Source organism: Panulirus ornatus, chromosome 29 (assembly GCF_036320965.1).
Source record: "Panulirus ornatus isolate Po-2019 chromosome 29, ASM3632096v1, whole genome shotgun sequence".
In the NCBI taxonomy this organism is placed as follows: Eukaryota; Metazoa; Arthropoda; class Malacostraca; order Decapoda; family Palinuridae; genus Panulirus; species Panulirus ornatus.
In genome coordinates this window covers 17,505,381-17,524,764 of record NC_092252.1, presented here as the reverse complement: position 1 = coordinate 17,524,764, position 19,384 = coordinate 17,505,381, and the positions used below count along the sequence as shown (strand labels likewise).

The 19,384-nt window shown below is 38.3% G+C and overlaps 1 protein-coding gene across 9 annotated transcripts in view; it reads right to left on the bottom strand.

Annotated features, from left to right (window-relative positions):
• The window catches only part of LOC139758166 (glutamine--fructose-6-phosphate aminotransferase [isomerizing] 2-like), a 100,242-nt gene that overhangs the window by 15,613 nt on the left and 65,245 nt on the right, over positions 1-19,384 (bottom strand). For 4 of the 9 annotated variants that reach the window (XM_071679338.1, XM_071679340.1, XM_071679339.1 and 1 more), the window contains exons 7-10: positions 19,319-19,336; positions 5,607-5,764; positions 4,979-5,221; positions 4,426-4,655 (exon numbers count right to left, since the gene is read on the bottom strand). In XM_071679338.1, coding sequence (XP_071535439.1) covers positions 4,426-4,655; positions 4,979-5,221; positions 5,607-5,764; positions 19,319-19,336 — 649 coding nt within the window. Of the gene's footprint in view, positions 1-4,425; positions 4,656-4,978; positions 5,222-5,606; positions 5,765-6,344; positions 6,357-19,318; positions 19,337-19,384 lie in introns of all 9 variants that reach the window. The other 5 variants (XM_071679341.1, XM_071679344.1, XM_071679346.1 and 2 more) reach the window with 2 other exon arrangements.

Genomic DNA, 19,384 nt, shown 5'->3' with positions numbered 1-19,384 from the left:
TTTTGAGCTATCGGGGCCTGAACATGCAGGAAGGTGAAAGGCGTGCAAGGAACAGAGTGAATTGGAACGATGTGGTATACCAGGGTGGACGTGCTGTCAATGGATTGAACCAGGGCACGTGAAGCGTCTGGGGTAAACCATGGAAAGTTTTGTGGGGCCTGGATGTTGAAAGGGAGCTGTGGTTTCGGTGCATTATACATGACAGCTAGAGACTGAATGTGAACGAATGTGGCCTTTGTTGTCTTTTCTATAGCACTACCTTGTGCGCATGCAGGGGGAGGGTTGTAGTCATTTTATGTGTGGCGGATAGCGATGGGAATGAATAAAGGCAGCAAGTATGAATTATGTACATGTGTACATATGTATATGTCTGTGTATGTTATTAGGTACAGTAGGGTTGAGGGTCAAGTAATTGGGAGGTGAGTTTGAATGGAGAAAAACTGGAGGAAGTGAAGTGTTTTAGATATCTGAGAATGGATCTGGCAGCGGATGGAACCATGGAAGCGGAAGTGGATCATAGGGTGGGAGAGGGGGCGAAAATTCTGGGGGCCTTGAAGAATGTGTGGAAGTCGAGAACATTATCTCGGAAAGCAAAAATGGGTATGTTTGAAGGAATAGTGGTTCCAACAATGTTGTATGGTTGCGAGGCGTGGGCTATGGATAGAGTTGTGCGCAGGAGGATGGATGTGCTGGAAATGAGATGTTTGAGGACAATGTGTGGTGTGAGGTGGTTTGATCGAGTGAGTAACGTAAGGGTAAGAGAGATGTGTGGAAATAAAAAGAGCGTGGTTGAGAGAGCAGAAGAGGGTGTTTTGAAGTGGTTTGGGCACATGGAGAGAATGAGTGAGGAAAGATTGACCAAGAGGATATATGTGTCGGAGGTGGAGGGAACGAGGAGAAGAGGGAGACCAAATTGGAGGTGGAAAGATGGAGTGAAAAAGATTTTGTGTGATCGGGGCCTGAACATGCAGGAGGGTGAAAGGAGGGCAAGGAATAGAGTGAATTGGAGCGATGTGGTATACCGGGGTTGACGTGCTGTCAGTGGATTGAATCAAGGCATGTGAAGCGTCTGGGGTAAACCATGGAAAGCTGTGTAGGTATGTATATTTGCGTGTGTGGACGTATGTATATACATGTGTATGGGGGGGGGGTTGGGCCATTTCTTTCGTCTGTTTCCTTGTGCTACCTTGCAAACGCGGGAGACAGCGACAAAGTATAATAAAAAAAATAAAAATAATATATATATATATATATATATATATATATATATATATATATATATATATATATATATTTTTTTTCTTTTCTTTTAAACTATTCGCCATTTCCCACGTTAGCGAGGTAGCGTTAAGAACAGAGGACTGGGCCTTTTTTGGAATATCCTCACCTGGCCCCCTCTGTTCCTTCTTTTGGAGAAAAAAAAAAAAAAAACGAGAGGGGAGGATTTCCAGCCCCCCGCTCCCTCCCCTTTTAGTCGCCTTCTACGACACGCAGGGAATACGTGGGAAGTATTCTTAATCCCCTATCCCCATATATATAATCACATCATCAGGGGAGACACGAGAGAAATATAACAGTCAGTTGATATACATCGAAGAGACGAAGCTAGGACACCATTTGGTAAACAGTGAATGCAGGTTTGTGGCAGGGGTGCATGATAAATTTGTTTACAGATGCTGTTAAATTTGTTTACAGATGGGGTTGTTAGGGAGGTGAATGCAAGAGTTTTGGAGAGATGGGCAAGTATGCAGTATGTTGTGGATGACAGAGCTTGGGAAGTGAGTCAGTTGCTGTTTGCTGATGATACAGCGCTGGTGGCCGATTCGTGTGAGAAACTGCAGAAGCTAGTGACTGAGTTTGGTAAAGTGTGTGAAAGAAGAAAGCTGAGAGTAAATGTGAATAAGAGCAAGGTTATTAGGTACAGTAGGGTTGAGGGACAAGTCAATTGGGAGGTAAGTTTGAAAGGAGAAAAACTGGAGGAAGTGAAGTGTTTTAGATATCTGGGAGTGGATTTGGCAGCGGATGGAACCATGGAAGCGGAAGTGGGTCACAGGGTGGGGGAGGAGGCAAAGGTTCTGGGAGTGTTGAAAAATGTGTGGAAGGCGAGAACATTATCTCGGAAAGCAAAAATGGGTACGTTTGAAGGAATGATGGTTCCAACAAATGTTATATGGTTGCAAGGCATGGGCTATAGATAGAGTTGTGTGGAGGAGGGTGGATGTGTTGGAAATGAGATGTTTGAGAACAATATGTGGTGTGAGGTGGTTTGATTAAGTAATGAAAGGGTAAGAGAGATGTGTGGTAATAAGAAGAGTGTGGTTGAGAGAGCAGAAGAGGGTGTTTTGAAATGGTTTGGTCACATGGATAGAATGAGTGAGGAAAGATTGACAAAGAAAATATATGTGTCAGAGGTGGAGGGAATGAGCAGAAGTGGGAGACCAAATTGGAGGTGGAAAGATGGAGTGAACAAAATTTTGAGCTATCGGGGCCTGAACATGCAGGAAGGTGAAAGGCGTGCAAGGAACAGAGTGAATTGGAACGATGTGGTATACCAGGGTGGACGTGCTGTCAATGGATTGAACCAGGGCACGTGAAGCGTCTGGGGTAAACCATGGAAAGTTTTGTGGGGCCTGGATGTTGAAAGGGAGCTGTGGTTTCGGTGCATTATACATGACAGCTAGAGACTGAATGTGAACGAATGTGGCCTTTGTTGTCTTTTCTATAGCACTACCTTGTGCGCATGCAGGGGGAGGGTGTAGTCATTTTATGTGTGGCGGGATAGCGATGGGAATGAATAAAGGCAGCAAGTATGAATTATGTACATGTGTACATATGTATATGTCTGTGTATGTTATTAGGTACGGTAGGGTTGGGGGTCAAGTCAATTGGGAGGTGAGTTTGAATGGAGAGGAGCTGGAGGAGGTGAAGTGTTTTAGATATCTGGGAGTGGATCTGGCAGCGGATGGAACCATGGAAGCGGAAGTGAATCATAGGGTGGGGGAGGGGGCGAAAATCCTGGGAGCCTTGAAGAATGTGTGGAAGTCGAGAACATTGTCTCGGAAAGCAAAAGTGGGTATGTTTGAAGGAATAGGGGTTCTAACAATGTTGTATGGTTGCGAGGCATGGGCTATGGATGGAGTTGTGCGCAGGAGGGTGGATGTGCTGGAAATGAGATGTTTGAGGACAATGTGTGGTGTGAGGTGGTTTGATCGAGTAAGTAATGTAAGGGTAAGAGAGATGTGTGGAAATAAAAAGAGCGTGGTTGAGAGAGCAGAAGAGGGTGTTTTGAAATGGTTTGGGCACATGGAGAGAATGAGTGAGGAAAGATTGACCAAGAGGATATATGTGTCGGAGGTGGAGGGAACGAGGAGAAATGGGAGACCAAATTGGAGGTAGAAAGATGGAGTGAAAAAGATTTTGAGTGATCGTGGCCTGAACATGCAAGAGGGTGAAAGGCAGGCAAGGAATAGAGTGAATTGGATCGATGTGGTATACCGGGGTTGACGTGCTGTCAGTGGATTGAATCAGGGCATGTGAAGCGTCTGGGGTAAACCATGGAAAGCTGTGTGGGGCCTGGATGTGGAAAGGGAGCTGTGGTTTCGGGCATTATTGCATGACAGCTAGAGACTGAGTGTGAACGAATGAGGCCTTTGTTGTCTTTTCCTAGCGCTACCCCGCATACATGAGGGGGGAGGGGGATGATATTCCATGTGTGGCGAGGTGGCGATGGGAATGAATAAAGGCAGACAGTGTGAATTGTGTGCATAGGTATATATGTATGTGTCTGTGTGTGTATATATATGTGTACATTGAGATGTATAGGTATGTATATTTGCGTGTGTGGACGTGTGTGTATATACATGTGCATGGGGGTGGGTTGGGCCATTTCTTTCGTCTGTTTCCTTGCGCTACCTCGCAAACGCGGGAGACAGCGACAAAGCAAAATAAATAAAAATAAAATGTATATATATGTATACGTTGAAATGTATAGGTATGTACATGTGTGTGAGTGGACGTGTATGTATATACATGGGTATGTGGGTGGGTTAAGCCATTCTTTCATCAGTTTCCTTGTGCTACCTCGCTAATGCGGGAGACAGCGACAAAGTATAATGAATAATAGATAAATAAATATATGTATATGTGTGTGAGTGGATGGGCCATTCTTCATCTGTTTCCTGGCACTACCTCGCTGATGCAGGAAACAGTGATTAAGTATAATAAATAAATAATAATATATCTTGTAACTTGAACACCCGAACTATATCCGTTAGTGGCAAAACTCCATTAATTCCAAAAGAACACCATGCTATTCAGCTGCAGAAAACTAATACCAAGACAAACAGGAAACACTCCACCTTAGTAATAATAACCCAAGTTGGATTTCTTTACAGATTTTCACTAAAGTTATTTGCCAAATCATACCTCAGAGCCATGAGAGTATCAGCTGTTTCTCCAGACTGTGAGACAAAGAAACAAACATCATCTCTGAAGATAGGAGTATTTCGATCTAAGAAATCTGAGGCTAAGTCAACCATGACAGGAAGTTCTGTTAGTTCTTCTAGCAGCTGGCGGGTAGCAATAGTAGAATGGTAGGAAGTTCCACAAGCAATCAGTAGAAGACGACGGCAACGGCGAATCTCACTTAAGTGTTCCTATTGGAAAGAAAAGTTTTATCCCTTATAGCAAATTATATAATACTTAGAAATGAAGCATAGGTACTAAAAAATGTATTCTACAAATAAAGTTATGAAATTTTAAGCATATGATCAGTGCATTATTCAAAACTATTTCAGACAATTTTGTCAAAATGAGTAGGAAAATCTTAATATATGAATGAGTCACATCAAAGCTCTCAATGAAATAATACCTATCACTTGAAGATTTAATACTGTTAAAAATCTCCTCTTTGAACTCTAAAAAAGTAATCCATTTACGTTATAAAGGCATCATACAAAACTATAGTTAAAATATATACCTTAATGCCACCCAATACCACAGTCTCACTATCGAAGTTGATACGTCCTCTCATGGTATTGACGACAGATTCAGGCTGTTCATAAATTTCCTTCTGCATGAATGACGAAAAGTTACCCTTCATTATCTGCTGAATTTCCATCTTGAGAGTGGTAATCTCACGTGCATGAGAGTCTTCCAGGCTGCGTTTGAGACGATGAATCTTCAGGATACCCTCACAGTCAACACTAGCAACATCATCATCCTATGAGGGATTAAACTTGTTTGAAATGTACTCTCCAAAGTCATGCTTCATTGCTTGAATGGGTTCCTCTGGTTCAGAAATTAGTTCATAGATCAAACTGACATGAGCTATATGTTCTCCTGACATTTCAGAAAGTAAAATGCAACATTACTACATCAACCTACATATATTTTTTCACTGAATTTCATGTCTTCCTTTTTTATCCTGTCTACACTTCTGATGTCCAAAATTTAGCACAAATATTTTCAAGTATCCTTGCAATAAAGTTCTTTTCAAAGTTCTGACTATTAAACTGTAACTCTGGCAGAAATTAAACTGTAATATTAGAAATTCATGTTACAATGCATTTTCTAGTTTAGAATTATGGAAAGTTCTGACCTCTTACCAGAAGATAGATGACCCTATTTGTGTGTTCAATGATAGCTGAGGCATCTGAAGCAAAGAAATACTCCACTTGTTTATCATCTCCAAGTGGGAGGAACTCTGCAGAAGACTCAGTGCGTGCAAGGCCATGGGGAAGTTCATAGACATGGGAGCGATGATCTGTAAAAATGTTTTTCTTGTCTTATGAGGTTTTGAAGCAAGTTCTTTTGGTGTAAAAAATTTTGGTTATGAACACATGAAAGATACTTCTGGGCAAACAAGTCAAATGTGGTACCTCCATCCATATTCAATATGGATTTATAAAGTTTATACAGTGACAACATATTATCATACTGTGTCAACATAAACGTCTTTTAATAAATTCTTTCCTTCATTTGGTAACAGTCTACAAGCCCAAGAAGGGTCTGTTTTGGTTGAGTTCATCAGAGTGGAGTTTTTCATAGGAACATGAATGTCACTGGGACTGCTTTGAATAAATGCAAATGCACAACTAGTATATACATTATTTAGCCAAAAAAAAAAATGCTAAGCAATAAATACATGGCACAGTAATGAAAAGCTTTTTAAATCTGAACACCATAAAAGCTACAAGTTGTAGGCAAAAATAACAAGCAAAACACAGACATCACATGAAAGAGCTCTTCTATGATGATGTGACAAACATTACGTGATATATATGTGTATGTGTATAAAGGCTCTAATTACAATATAAACACAGAACTATGAACTCATACTTTACCTGCTTGGTTGTCTGTTGGGATATAGGGAGAGAGGGATATGGGGGGTTGGGGTCATGCAGCAGGACGGCCAGAGACGCAAGCCAACCATAATGAAAATGAAAAATGAGGGAAAAATGGTCAAATTTAGTTAGTAAAATCAGGGCTCATATCAGCCTATATAAAAGAATGTCTAAAAGCCAGCTGTTAATAATACATATTACATGCTAGTGATATATAAAACTGCATGCTTTTCAGTGGTTCATGAAAGACATTTACTGCTCTATATGTCCAGTCAAAATAAAAACCAATAATTTAGTCATGAAAATAAAAATGCATTTACATACTATCCTACTGTAAGAATTCAGCTGTCAAGAGGTAATTCATCATGCAGAAAAAAAAAATCGATGTCTACAAATGAAATACTGTAATGAAATACAATACCATGCAAAGAAGGGGGAGTTTCCTGTAACCAACTTTGTAAAAAGCATTGAAGTTATTTTGAAGAAGTATCCTACTGTTAAAACCCTGGGTGTCATTCTAAATGTCAAGTGCCAACAATCTAGATGCCAGCAGGCATCATGTTTTTATGGAATAGTTGATATGTCTTAATTTACGAACCTGAAAATTTTTTCTTTCCTCCAAAGTAAGGATGGGGCAATACAAGTCATCTTATCTAAAAAAAAAAAATACTTTTTTTCTTGTACTATTATCAAATCAAATTTCAATAACAAAGCATCTACAAAGGTCATTATTCAATGGGGTAAAATCCAGAAATCCACAAAACTATTTCCAAATGGATAACAGAAACCTGATTTCTCTAATATATTACTCTCATACCAACTGAATACCGTTTACTTAATGCTATCACCACCAGAGGAGTAAACGTCAAGTACATTCATATGACAAGATCACTGTAATCCCGAGTCATCTTTGGGGTATAAAGAAATAAAATTACTTTTCTTTAGTACCATGTCCCAACTAGCTTACCAACAGTACACTGGGGTATCAATGAGGAAACGGTTTATCATTTACTATCTCCCATCTCAGGTCTTGGATTATACATAATTTGTGTCGTACAGAAATGTGAAGGAGCTCCATCCAAAGAATTGAAAAAACTTGTTTTTTCTCATACTTTGAGTAATTATTGATTTAGCCTATTCCTGGGGATTAGCCTTCTCTAGCCATGAGTTTTTCTGTTGTTGACACCTTCTTCAGGCAGTTCTTGAGTGCTACATTTTGGTCTGTTTTTTGTTGTATATTCTGTGTATTTTTTTTTTTCCTTCTTAACATACAGTAGCTTTCAGTTAATTGTCTCCCTTACCAGAGGATCTTGGTATCCCTCTAGGTCATGCTTCTTTTATAGCCAAGACCAAATGTACAGAAAATCTAACTGCTGATGACCTTCATGAGAGGGGTTTACCATGACAGCTGTTTTTTTCAAAACATTTATTCACCCGAGTGGTGCTCATTGTGTCAAGAGGTGGGTTTTGGCACTTAGTTTTGCTGCATGCTCTTAATCAACAGCTACTTCCTTTGTTTGCCTTTTTTATATAGAAAAAGGGCAATTCTTGCGAGAACTATCTTTTGAAACACAAGCAAGACAAGGACAGAGTTCCCATATTGTTTCATTGTCTGACCAACCACTTATTCAGGACTTTGGGTTTAGAACATCAGGTGCTGGATCTTCCTTCTTGTAAATGAATAGGCAACCAGATTAACCCCACCCCATTACAAGTTTGTAATGGTTCTCCACCTGTTGATGTTCTGTTAGAACCATTCATTAAACCCAGTACAGCTTAAGAATCATTGCTAATCTTGCTGGGATCCCACTCACACCTACAGGGCTCTAATAATGTTCCTCACTTCTTTTCCTTCACAGCAAATTTTGGAGCCCTCTCTTATGAGTCAATGGCCCCTGCTGAGTTTTAGGAAGCTACAATTCCCTTCTTCCTTTTGGTTGGAGGACTCCAACTCTTTATATTTTGAGGAAGCATCAGCATTATCAGTCCTAGAGAACAGTTTGTCTTCAATGAGAGCAGAACCTCCATTCTCCATAAATTTTTCTCAGTCCTGGCTCCTTTTTCATGGCAATGACTTGCTACCTCATGGTTCTCAGGAGCACTCTTTTTATCTACTATGAATACTTCATCAACTTCTTAAAATTACAAGAAAAAATATTCATTCGTTCAGTAACATAAAAATATATCACTGTCTACCACTGTATGTTCTTTTCTCTGGATATGTTTATATGTCACCCACTTTGTGTTTTGCAATGTATTCTCAAACCCCATTATCCCTTAAATTCTATAGTTTTTTCATATCCCCTTTGTTTTACCCTACTTGTTCTTTCCCTAAAACCTTAATTCTATTACTGTGAGCATTCACTATTTCATCACTCATCTTATTCCAGTCACCGACCACACTGTTACAAAAGCAGCACTAACATACATCTTTTCCCTTACTTTTCTCTTCCAGGGTGGGCAACTCAACAGCATAGTCTCTCTGTAGCTCAGCTCCCCTGAATCAGGTACCATCTTTGTTACTCTCCTCTAGACTGCTATATAAAGATTACCAGTCTCTGTGAGTGTATCTAATTACCAATTTGTACAGTACTAGAGAGAATTTTAGACTAAAGTGGCCCCCCATCTCTTGAACTGTGTACCATCAAGTAGCCTTTTAAACATTTGCATACTGCCAGCATTCAGTTTCCTTGTTTAGTCTATGCCAACCTTCCACTACCCTTACACCAAAACAGTACTTCTTTGCATTGTTTCCGATAAGCTCTTTGCCAAGCCTCAAGTAATGGCCTCTGGTTACTCTGCTACTGCAATCTCGAGAACAGTTCAGTCAATGTAATTAGGTCATCCCTCTCTCTTCTCTTCTGTGGTGGACAACTTTGTTACCCTGATCCTCTCATTGCAGCTCAGCTTTCTTAATTCAGCTACCACCTTTAATATTTTTCTCTGTACCCACTCAATAATATCTCTGCGCTTCTTTGGGTGCAGTGACCAGATTTTCAAGCATAATCCAGTTGTATGAGGGCATGGGAGGTGTGGTATGGATGGGAATGAGTGAAAATTACAGAGGCAGAGGAAAAGAAGGATGTGCAAGTCTGCTATAACCAAGAGTAATGGGAGGGTATTACAAAGCATGGATGGAATGGATCAAGAATAACGTGGGTGAAAGGAAAGCTTAGGATTGTGAAGTATGTGTGGGTATGCATATATGCAACTATGAATATGATGACTGCACAAGGTAAGGATGAAATGAAGCTTTTCTTGAGAAATGTGAATGACTATAAACAATTTTGAGATTGAGAGAAACATGGTCATACTGGGTGATATGAATGTGAAAGTGGGATGAGATGAAATTGGTGAGATAGTTGGTAAATGGGGAATGCCTGGAGTAAATGAGAATGAGTTATCTTAGGGATATTTGTGCTAATTGGGTTGATTCCTTGCAAAAAAAACTTTTTCTGCACAAGATGATCCACAGATATACATAGATGAGGAATGATGGAAGACAAGAGCAAACGGCTTTGATTGACTATGTGGCAGTGGATGAAAGACTGAGAAAGGCCGTGAAGACTCAACATTTTGCAGTTCGATCAGGTAGAAGTGGAGGTATGGAGTAAGGAAGAATAGAGGTAAAAAACTTGGCAAGTGAAAAGATGAATCAGAAAAAATGCAGGGAGGAGTATGACAGGAAGGTAAATGAAAGCTTAGACAGAAGTGCAGTGAATGTAGGAATGCGGTCATATGGGAATGTGGTGTTTAAAATGTTTAGAGAAATACAATTAAAGGTTGTAGAATCAGTAGCAGGATACAAGGTAGTGAGATACAGGAATAAAAAGGGCAATGCATGGTGGACAGAAGAGATTAGAAATGCTGTGGAATTGAAGAAAGAGGCATATGGTACATTGCTCAATAGGAATGTACAAGTGGAAGTTCAGCAAAGGAGGAGGGAATACTGCAAAATATGTAAACAATGTTAAAAACTGATAAAAGAAAGCAAAGAAAGAGTAGATGAAAATTTTGAAAGGAAGTCGAGTGAAAAGTTTCAGGATAATGTAAAACTAAAAAGGAATGAGGTGAAACAGGAAAGAGGTGGTTGTATGAGTGGAAATGCTAATGTGAGAAGTATGGAAGGGGAGTTGCTGAATCAAAAGGAGGAAGTGAAGAAGATGGAAAGAGTATTTTGAAGAACTGATGAATGGAGGAGGGGAGGCAGCAGTTGATACATGCATGAGTATGGAAGATGGAAAAAGGAAGGTAAGAGGGACAATAATGCGAGTGAAAGTAGGAAAGGCACCTGGAGTGGATGGGATTACAGCTGAAATGCTGAAGTATGGAGGAAAAAGTGTGATAGAGTGGATGCATCTTATACATACCATTGCATGGAAATACAAGGTCATGCCTGAGGACTGGGTGAAAGCTATTATTGCTTCTGTATTCAAAGGAAAAGGTGCTAAGGATATATGTAGCAATTATATGGGAATAAGTCTGTTAAGTATACCAAGAAAAGTGTATGAAAGAATATTAATTGACAGTGATGTATGCAGTTGTATGCAGCTTTTATGGATCTGGAGACATTGTATGACAGAGTCAAGTGAAATACTTTGTGGGTTATGTTAAGGATCTATGGTATAGGGGGACAACTGGATGGTGTGGAAGCCTTCTACAGAGGAGTAAATGCATGTGTAAGAGTGGAGGAAGAGCTGAGCGAAAGTTTTGGGATACATATAGGCATGAGGCAGGGCTGTTTGATGTCATCATGACTTTTTAATATACATATATGGATGCATATATGGATGGAGTGATAAGAGATGAAAGCAAAACTAGGAAAAAAGGGGAGAAGAGACAGAGTGTGGCAGTAAGGTATAGTGGCTAGTGATAAGCCTATCTGTGGATGATACTGTGTTGTTTTCTGAGAGTGAAGAGGAGTTGCAGAAATTTCTGTGCCTTTTATGATGTATGTAAGCCTAGGCAAATGAAGGTAAATACAAGTAAAAGTAAAGTAATGGTGTTTGAAAGGAAACAGAGTGAAAGTATAGATTTTGTAAAACCATGCAGAGTAAAAGAGGAAAGTGTACTAAATTGTGCTGTGGATATGGGGGGGGGGGAGACTAGAAAAAGGGGAGAGAATTTAAGTATCTAGGAGCTGTTTCAGGTAAAAGTGGTGATATGGAAGGAGAGATAAGGGAGAAAGCAGTACAGGGTAGAAGAGTCACTGGGTCCCTTAGAATAATTAAGAGTAGAGGTGTAAGTATGGAAGTGAAAAGAGGATTAAGGGACAGCATAGTCCTCCCAACCTTGACCTATGCAGCCAAAACATGGACATGGAATGAGTCACAAAGGTCAAGGATCCAGGCTGTGTAAATAAGCTATTTGAGAAGAGCATGTGATGTGACTAGATGGAATCAGGAAAGAAATGAAAGGGTGTATGAGAAATGTGGTATGGCAAGGAATGCAAGGGGAGTGAATTGTAAAGAGGTGGAATGGGTGAAACGTAATACTTTGAGAGGGTTTGGGCATGTGGAAAGAATGTAAGACTGAAAGTTTACAAGGAGAGTGTATGATAGTGCTATTAAAGGGGTTGTTGCGAGTGAAAAGCAAATAGGGTGGAGGAATACTGAAGGGAGAGAAATAGTGGAAGAATGCATGGAATAGTGTATGTAAGGGAGGCATGTAAGGACAAGGATAGATGGAGACTCTTTTGCTATGGCCAACCCTTGATGGGAGTTCCTGGAGGGAACATGCATCAGAGATGAAGATAGATAGAATCCAGTTTCGGTCTATGTTGCAGATTGCTTATCAGACATTTCTTTATCCATATATTTATGTGCAAAGTTTATATCATAAGACAGTTTATCTCTTGCACAATTTTCTTGATGTGAAGCTCTTACAACAGACAGTTTATCTCTTGCACAGTTTTCTTGATTTGGAGCTGTTACATGTTAGGGACAATGTAAATCCTTAGGTCTCTGTTACACACAGATTTCTTTACCTTACTTCCCACTTGGTAATGACTGCATCAAAGCCAACTTTCACTGTATACCATCCTCATTACTTTGTATTCACTTAGAATGAATTTCACCGACTATTCATCAGACCAACTTTGAAGTTTGTCTACGTCATCCTATAAGAAGATGCAATCATCTGTACTCTTTACTTCTCTCATGACCTTGGCATCACCTACAAACACTTGAAGATAATGCCATCATCACTATTCTTAACTTCTCTGACGACCTTGGTATCATGCAAAAACATGATCAGGTAAAAGTCCAGTTCAATTGGCATGTCACTAACACCCAGAATAGCAGTGAGACCAACACTAGGCCATGCAGCAATCCAATGGTGACAATTTATTTTGAGAATTCTGTTCCTTTCCAATAAGATAATCTTTTTGGTGGAGGAATCTACTCCCATTCTGGTCAGTAGATGCTGCTCTTAATCAGCTTATGGTGGGGTACAAGTGTCAACAGCTTTCTGGCAGTCCAAAAATATACAGTGTACTGTAAACTCATCCATCTCTTTGATCAAGACAAAACGTGCCCTGCCTTACGAGTCTTAACAAATTTGTTGTGAATGACCTTCCCTGAATTTGTGTTGTCTTCCAATTTGGTAGAATGTCTAATTTAGTATTTACACTGTATGGCAAGGGGGTTCTATGCTTGTGGGGCCCCCCCCTCTCTTATTTGTGACTGTTTATCCAGAAACAGACAATTTATCTAACATTTTTCACATCAATGTAATGTAGATATTCTTCTTTCATAATCCAGTATTCTCTTAACAAACTCACGGGAAAATACATCACGTAAGCTTCTCTTTAGTGAGCTGTCTGTATGTGTCCCTGCCACCAAGACTTACAACTATGACACACATCTAGCTGATGCTTCCCACAGGTTTTCTCTGTGGGGATCTGTCATACAAGAAATGGATTCAAACAATGTTGTTGAACTCTTTTCTTTTTATTATCTTCCAATACCCTTTCTACCTTTAACAGTCAGGTCTATAAACCAGAGGAGCTCTCATTAAGCTTTTCTTTCTTTTTTCTTACCTCAAAAAGTATTTCTTTAGTCCAAGATGGCCATGACTGAGGCATGGGTCATGTTTTACCTATCCCATGTCAGTTACTATGAGAACCATGTTTCCTCTTTCATTTGCTGCATGCGTCGTAATACCTGAACATTTTTACAGTCTATCTATTCCTTTCCATCTTTTCCTGATACTTATGCTTCCAGGATGCTTCTGCTAACACTGTATGGGAAATAATTCCTTTATCATTCCAGTATTTCACTTTTCACTCACATTCTATAATTCCTTTATCATTCCAGTATTTCACTTTTCACTCACATTCTCATTTTCATTTACCTCCACACTGTTCTAAAGGTAATCTATATATCCTTCTTTCTTTTTTCTTACCTCAAACAGTATTTCTTTAGTCTAAGATGGCCATGACTGAGGCATGGGTCATGTTTTACCTATCCCATGTCAGTTACTATGAGAACCATGTTTCCTCTTTCATTTGCTGCATGCAACATAATACCTGAACATTTTTACAGTCTATCTATTCCTTTCCATCTTTTCCTGATACTTATGCTTCAAGGATGCTTCTGCTAACACTGTATGGGAAATAATTCCTTTATCATTCCAGTATTTCACTTTTCACTCACATTCTCATTTTCATTTACCTCCACACTGTTCTAAAGGTAATCTATATATCCTTCTGCCCTGTATAGTGTGCAATAAATTACCATTCATCATCTGTAATGCCCACACACATTATAGGCAGTGTTGTGTAAGTTTTACAGCTATAGAAAACTTGTCCTTTTTGCATAAGTTTCCTCCTTTGGCTGACTAAAGTTAAATTCAGTTCAACAAAATATTGTCTTTAGTCAGGTAATACATAAATAGGTCAAGAGAGGAGAAGTCACAAGTGAAGGACTGTAGAAGCTCAAGAAGTCAGGTGCATAATCTTTCTCTAACATAAATTTCATATCTTTTATCCTAGATTATTTCAGTGCCAAAACCTGTCATTATTCAATTCTGGGAGCATATTTTAGCATATCTATACAAGACGAAATATAAAATTCAAGTAATCTTTTGTACTACTTTTGAAATAGACACATTTCTAAACTTAACAATTAGAGGGGATACTGTAGAAACACTGCCAGTCCTGGCTTGTGAGATTTACAATTTGTCAACCACTACATGGAAGCCAAAGTACCAAATCAATGTCACTTCCTCTTCCTCAAGTAACTGGGTACCTAACTCCTCCAATCATGAAATCAGTTGAATAAGGGACATTGAGCTGCCTCTGAAACTAGCAGTTACCATCTTATCTCTTGCTCAGTAGGAACATGTTATGACCAGACAGTATGCAATGCTACTGACTCTTACCTTCAACAGATCAGTCAATGAGCAAAAAAAAATATTATATATATATATATATATATATATATATACCTGCAGATTTTGAGACTTGTTATGCTGATGCTTCCACAGCTCTCAAATGACTAAAGAGTTAAACAGTTGAAACACTATATAAAGCTGAGTGAATAAGCCAATCTATGTGTATAGAGGCCACTGATCCTGCTTCTCTTTGTGTTACTAATATCTACCTGAAAATGTCTATGAGGCCAGACATACACAATGTGTACCTCGGATCATAAACAGTTAACATATCTGAATTACAATAATTTACATTAACCATATAAGCCAAATTTTGGATAAACATAAGCTAACTTCTGATGTGAGTCATGAGAAAATTTCAGAATAGTGCACGCATCTGAAATAACATGTTCTATAAAATCAATACCAAATCCTGAATCACAGACTGCAAGAGAAGCTGTCAGATTCCTCAACTTATGTACAAATACTCTCTTTCATATTTGCTTGCTGTTTCCAGCCCCAACATGGTAGCACCCAGAACATACAAAGAAAGGCCTCATTCCTTTCTCTAGCTGTCACATGTAATGCACCAAATCTACAGCCCCCTATCCACAACAAAATAATTATGAAATCTGACAAGAAACATTTCATTACTAGGACCTCTTTGTGTACACTAATGATGATCTGACTGAACAATCAATTAATATGCTTGACTACTGGGACTAAAAGTGTAAGATCTGTATACAAGGGCAAGATAATGATTCATCCTTTTATTTGTATCCTTTGATTTAAGTAAACAAATATTATGTCAATTAGAATGATAACAGTCAGGGATACGTTTAGCTAAGAAACAAAAGATATGTCTTAGCATGGGAAAGGCCATTTCTAATTTCAGAAAAGCAGTGCTTTTCCTACAAAAATAGGCAACAAAATTACAAGGTGTGAGTATCAGAAACCTTCTCTTTTTTTCAAATGTAGTCAAGATTAAATACAGATATTCTGATCAAAAAACTTAGCATTCACTGATACAGTAAAGAAACTTTTCTGAAGTTTCTTAATTACATGAAAATACTAGAAAAAAACAGCTTTGAATAATAAAACAAAGGAATACTATCAGGTTAGAAAAAATTGCTTTGAATCATGAAAAAAAAGAAAACTATGAGAAACTGTATATTGTTCCAGTAAGGATGAAGCACTACATAACCTTTAACAACGTGACTACTAGAAATATCTGGTCTAAAAAAAATTCTCTTTTGGATGGCTAAGATATCAATTCCTCTATGACTTACCTCAGAAGAATAAAAACAGTATCAGTTGATAAGTCAAAAAGTAAAAGCAAACAAGAACCTAGAAAGTCCTCAACTGGCAAAGGGGTAAGGCAACCGTTGACTTCAACGGGATGGACAGCTTTGCTATTTGACTAGTCTTTCATCAACTTGGATTGAGAAGAGACAGTCACTCTGATTTGGTCATTTGCTTTACATGTAATGGCTGCTCAGTTGCTAATCTTGACAAGCCTATGAAAGGGTTTCTACAGTTCCTATGCATCAAGTTCAGACATTTTTACACAGGTTATTGTGTTCTTTTTATGCATTTTCATTGTATAAAAAAATATTTTTTTAAGAAGCAACCAATGCATTATCATATCTAATCTAATACATATACTAGGAGAACTCCTAAAAAGAATTCAAATTAATGAATACTACTGCTACTCTACTTAAGAAAATCGTAAACAAATACAAAATACATAGACTAAAAAACTGAGAGGTTATTTTTTTCCATTGTGTTTGTTCATCAGCCTTCAACATTTGCTTGGTTGTTCACAAGCCTGAATACTGGACACAAAAAAAAGCAACTAAAAGTAAATAACTAGTAGAAGATGAAGGAAGGTCATCTAAAAATACAGTAACCAAATTCTGCACAAAAGCAACCTGTCTTGTAACCACATAAACTCAGCAGACTCTCGTTTGAGGTCACAGCCAAATTAACCCTCGTGCTGCAATTTCATCATCTTACTGCCGCAAGGGGATAGCAGTATTTACAACTAACTATCTTTTACTGATATGCCATCTATCGTTCACACAAGCTTATAAATTATTACAATTTACACATAGGCAAAGTTCTTGAATGCTAGTACTAAATGGCTATGTAAAATGTAGTTCTATGGTCTCCACATCAAAAGACTGTTGATCATTCTTTGTCTCATTTCTATAAGGCTAAAAAACTTGGACTTCATATCTTTTCCTTAAATGAACCATAAGCGTATCCTTCTTTCTGCATGTCTTGTTTTCAAACTCCTGTTCTTTATATGCAACATACACCTATCCTTCCTTTTTTTTTGCTTGTTCTCATATTTTTTTCTCATGCACCTTCTTATTTTCATTTTGGATTGTAAGTGGAACATGAATCCAAAATAGTAAACTCTTAAGAACTGCAGGACCTTTCCCCACTGCTTTTTTCTTAAAACAGAAATTCAAGAACTTTATCAATAATACCAAAATCGATGCTTAAGAAACCACTTGATCATGCAAAAACTGAAGATTCCAGACATGAAGTTGTGAGCTCTGAGAGTATTGAACCACTACTTAGGATCCATTATTATGACTGGTAAGAAACAGATGCGCATCACTTGGTTGGGCCTCTGAGTTAGTAAATGTAATCAAAGACTGAATAGCAAATATCAGTAAGTCAAAGCTCCTATGTCTTCCCTTCGTAGCAACTTAGCTGTTCAAATAGAGGGATTGGGGAAACAGGTAAATACCTCCTCATCTTGTTGATCTCAATCAAGAGATGTCCACCTGATGCTATTGCTAATAAATCTAAAAGAGAAACCTAAAAGTTTTTCCACTTCTTTTGACCCTACACAATTATCCCACTAGGATAAGATAAGCAAACATATCTACTGAGTAATTCAACAAAAATACTGGAATATCGGTTCAACATGCATTAGATTTCTTGGTCCTCTCATGGCTAGGAATATTAGTGCCTGAAAACATGGCACAAAGGCAAATTATGCCCTTATTACTCATTCTACTTCCTGTAGCAGGAAGTATGAACTTTGGTCAACCTTGTAACCAGATGAATAATAATGATTTTCAAAATTTCCAAAATATGCATATACAAAGAGTAAATGAATATAAGATTCAGATCAGCAAAAGTAACTCACTAAACTTAAAAAATGCCTTGAAAAAGAGAATGCAAACAGACGCACTATTAATCATAAAAATAGGATCTTGTATGTAATCATTCATGCATGCATGAAGAAACACTCACAAACTGATCCATTTTTGCGGCTACGTCTTGAGGAATTCATTAAGCGTTGTAGCTTATGTCTCCAACTGTCCAGAATATCTTATTGAGCTTAGTTAAAAAAAAAAAAAGGGGGGGAGGGGAAGTGCTAGATGTGGTAGACATCCAAACAGCTTTTCTGGGAGTACACAGCAACCAAACAAACATGGCATTTTACTCAACCACTTTGACTTTGGTGTGTTTGTAATTGTATCTTTTCTTTACCACATCAAAGGCATAAGTATTCATAATTATTAAATCATCTGCCTATGTCTTGACGTAAAATGTACGGCCAATTAATGCTTGCAGTGGCATCCTACACATAGTTACCCTATACTAAGACCTAAATTCTTTCCATGCATTGGTCAGCATATGAAGACATGTCAAGGAAGCCTGTACAAGACCTGTACCCTCCTGTTACAGAACAATGTGTGAACCTGTCACACTTTTACAAAATACTAGATACTAGTGTTGAAAATACTCAGTAATCACATTTGTATGTGACAAAACTTTCAGAAATAACATACTTCTCATTGTGTATCTCTGACAGTACTTTTGAAGTATCTCTTACACCTGGCAATAGAGGAGCATAACTTAAAGTGCATGTAGTTTGCAACCACATTTCAACAGGTTAAGCTATATGTTTGCAACCACATTTCAACAGGTTAAACTGTATGTAAAGTACCACTTGTGACAATCTGCTAGGTCTAAACAACCACATGCTGCATGAGTATTCACCAACAATTATTTAGTAACAAGCAACCTTTCATGATCCTGATTGGCCTGAGAGTGCACTATTCAACTAACACGGTTGTTTCGACATTCATTTTCTTCATGCTCGATCAACACCTTCTGCATCAGAGGTAGCACTATATTTGTTTCTGAGATACTTGTTTCAATGATAAAAAGACCAACTCTATATTTCTCAACTTCTAAGCATTAACATGTCTTTACCCCTTGTTTTGTTCTACTTGAACTCTTTTCTGTGTCCAGCAAACAAGCTTACAGACCACCAATCACCTGCTCACAGTTCATCATCAAGCAACAGTCAAAAGATGACACAATCACAATAAGAAAAAATTATTTTTTCACTATCTCCCACTCATGTAGGGTGTTCTCCTTCCAGGCAAGAAAGGCTTTACTTTAGTCCTAGAATTAACTTTGGAGTGACCAGCTCCACACTCTCCACAGTGTAAACATCTCAACCTTGCCTGGACTTCAGGTTGAACTGAAGTTTTTTAGGGTTGTAGATATAGAGGATTACTTCTATATCATGAATTCTATAAAATGCAAAAATAAAAATAAAATATTACCTTCTTTAGCAGGAAGACCTATAGGGAGTGGCAAGTAGTTGTGGTTCAGGGAAAAAACAGAGGTAA